This window comes from Eurypyga helias, unplaced genomic scaffold (genome assembly GCF_000690775.1).
Source record: "Eurypyga helias isolate BGI_N326 unplaced genomic scaffold, ASM69077v1 scaffold16731, whole genome shotgun sequence".
Lineage (NCBI taxonomy): Eukaryota > Metazoa > Chordata > Aves > Eurypygiformes > Eurypygidae > Eurypyga > Eurypyga helias.
In genome coordinates this window covers 11,157-14,393 of record NW_010230326.1, presented here as the reverse complement: position 1 = coordinate 14,393, position 3,237 = coordinate 11,157, and the positions used below count along the sequence as shown (strand labels likewise).

The 3,237-nt window shown below is 42.7% G+C and overlaps 1 protein-coding gene across 1 annotated transcript in view; it reads left to right on the top strand.

Annotated features, from left to right (window-relative positions):
* Positions 1-935: 935 nt before the first annotated feature.
* The window catches only part of TRMT10A (tRNA methyltransferase 10 homolog A (S. cerevisiae)), a 9,577-nt gene continuing 7,275 nt past the window's right edge, over positions 936-3,237 (top strand). The window contains exons 1-2 of the mRNA XM_010160703.1: positions 936-1,156; positions 2,109-2,271. Coding sequence (XP_010159005.1) covers positions 936-1,156; positions 2,109-2,271 — 384 coding nt within the window. The remainder of the gene's footprint in view (positions 1,157-2,108; positions 2,272-3,237) is intronic.

Sequence of the window (3,237 nt, the reverse complement as noted above, 5' to 3'; positions counted from 1 at the left end):
TGTGCCATGTGTCACCTTTGAGCATCTCTGCTCCCTGGGCCTTTTGTCTTAATGCCCCCAGGCAGGGAAATGGGGGTGTGTGAGCTAAAGCACATGTGGTTTTCTGGTGTTTGGCCTGTTTTCCGGCCCTTCTGTTCCCAAAGGAGCCATGGGATTGGGTTTCTTGCATGTTGGCCCATTGGTGCAGTGTTAAATAGTTGTTTTTGGGAAGCTGTGTGGCTGTTGAGCACAGAGGAGGTGCTAGTATGGAAGAATAATACTTGCTATTGGAAAGGACAGAGTATAATTGTTATTAATTTGAACACACAAGGTTTTGCTGAGTAACAGTTTCATCTGTTCATCCCATTATATGCTGTGTTTTGTCCAGTGGCAGTGGCCAGCATCAGTGGTTGGCCAGTGGTTTTGGTTCTCAGAAGAAACAAATAGAAATTCATTCTGAAGGGGTTACAGCTTGTTCAAATTCTTCCCCCCGCCCAATGGCTTCCGTGTCTTTAAATTTTTATTTCTCTAACAGGCTGCTTTGGGAATACTTTGTGTACACATAATAGTACTGCTAATGGTTTTTAAGTTTAATCCAGTATGATTCTCTACTTCTGTGCAGCTGTGTTTTAACAGTTTTTAATTGGAAATGGTTGAATAGCTACAGGTGTGGCAGGCAGAGTTTTAGTCATGTTATAATCTCTGTAGTATTTTATATGTTACTGTTTGCAGAGGCACTAATCTAACTTCAAGGAAAAGAAGGCCATCTCTTCTTTATTATTTTTTCTGCCTTCAGGTTAATGGTAGGTGTAGAGTGATGTTTGTTCTAATTGAACATCTTATTAATAAACACGCTATTGGTTTGTTTCTTACAGAATTGGTGATGGAAAAGCTTGCTTTTAATGAAATATTTATCATGTGTTGAGAAACAAGTCAACAAACCCTGCTAAAAACTAATGTCATCAGAACTGCCACCAGAAGGTCCACAGGTGCCAGTGGAAAATACCATGCCCCCTGAAGTTCCAGAGGTGCAGGGCGAGGTGAAGTCAAGTGACAGTCCAGTAGAGAGACTGGAGGCAGGCTCCGACCAGGAAGAATGTCTCGAACCTATGTCCAAGAGGCAAAGGAAGAAGCTATTGAAGCAGAAACAGTGGGAAGAACAGAAAGATATGCGGAGGTATGGTTTGCAAAGTAGCTTTCCTAGATCACCTGTCGTCTGTAGTGCTAATAATGATGTGTTAACAACATTTGCTTGTAGATTGCTTTAGCTAATCAAGGCAGTTGAACCAGTTTTCTCCCATCCCAGGTTTAAAGCTGTAGTCCAGGTGACTACATCTGCATATGAATGAGCTGTAAAGGTAAGCATCCTCTCTCCGTACTAGAAGTGTTCCTTAACTTAAAGAGGCTGTCAGGAGGGATTCTAACTTGCATGGTTTTGGTTTGTCATAATGGCGAATCTTACAAGGACAGTGGATAAAAAAACTTCTTTTGGCACATGAAATGGTGTGGTGTAAGTTTCGCTGACTTGCAGTCTGTTAAAATAGTTTTGGAAGGTGATGAGCTTCTGCATTGTTCTGTTGTTGAGAGAAAGCATATCTGCAAATGGGCTGATGGTGGTTTATCCTTGGCCTGCTGAATAAGTGTTCCTTTCCCAGACAGTGGTTGTTAAAGTTGCTGTCTCTGAAATTTGATCTCCCAGCTGCCTGCTCCGGTGGAGAACAGGGGGAAGAAAGAATTGCTTCCAAGGCTTCTGAAAAACTGTTCAGTGAAACAGGAGCTAAATTGCTTTCTGCATTCTGATTTAAGATCCTGCAATTTTGGCAATCTTTTTCATCGTTTCTGTTATACGAGACGTGACTTGGAGCACCCTTAAATCCATAAGACTGTCACTATTGATTTAACTGGATTTGTGACAGTTGTCTGTCTTTGTAGGTATATACAGAACTTCACAAAGGCGGGGCCATGTGTTCCGTGCGAGTGTCAGCCTAGCACAAATGCAACAGGCTAAATTTAAACTGCCACAGTCATAGGACGACTACCTTGATCACGAAAGTACTAATTTATGTGCATAACCTACCCTCAGCAGATTTGGCAGCACTGTTTGAAAGTTGGTTTGTTTGTTTATTTAGGCAGAAACGAAAAGAAAAACGCCAGAAGAGAAAACTAGAACGTCAGTCAAAATTGGACTCCAGTAACGAAGGGAATGACGGAAAGCGTATGCGAAGGGAAGCTGTTCCCAGTACGCTCCGCCTCATTGTGGACTGCAGCTTTGATGATCTGATGGTGCTAAAGGTAAAATAAACTTACTCATCACGTACAGAAGCTGAAAGGTTCTGCAGTGACGGTGCTGATGCAATGTCAGAGCACAAAAACTGGAGAGCAGCTTGGAGAGGACAGTTAGCATGTGTCAGACTGTGATGACTCCCAGGCCTGCTTACGTCAGTTGCTGAATTTTTTAGGATTTGGAACGTACCTTTATATAAGCTTGCCAAAGGTTTTGTTTGCCTTCATGGAGATAGGTTAAGTTGTTTTGATTCCAAAAACAGGAATATAGAAACAGTTTGTGCCACATGTTCACCATGAAGTTAAAGTTTTGTGTGAAAATGGTTTTGCTGGAGGGGCTGAAAATGCCACATCCAGTTACTTTCTCTTTCAAAGCGGACCTGAGGCTCCCAACTGCGTTAGTAAGTATCTGTGGCAGTGAGAACTTTGAGCATTATGAGGGTACTGAGCTTTTTCTCTCAGTCATACGAGAGGCTGTTGGGACTGTAGAACACTACTCAGCCCATCTCTAAAATTTTAGAATGGATGAAACAATGGCTGAGATGATTGCAGGATAGGTAAATTTGAGAAAGATCAGCATGATAACCACTGGTCGAGATGCTTGGTGTGGTGTTTTGAGATCAAAACAGCTTTAACTTTATGAGGAAGTATCTTAATCTGCAGCCTCCTTTAAGAGTGCAGCCTTTGTTTTTTGAGGCAGACTTCTTTCCTTCCTTTTACCCTGAGCCCTTCTGCTGCTGCCAGGGACTTCACTGCCCTGCAAGACTGCTTGAATTCAAGCTTTTGCAAGACCCATCTGGCTACTTGTTGAGTGTAATGCTCAGAGCATGTATAGCACTAGTGGAGGCTAGTGCTGCTCACTGCAAAGTTGTGGGGAAGCTCTAGTTGGTGTTTTGGAATTTAGTCCCCTGAGGAGTCTTCAGCAGTGCCCCAGAAGAGACCAGAGGACTCTCTTAATAGTTTTGGAGATGCTGA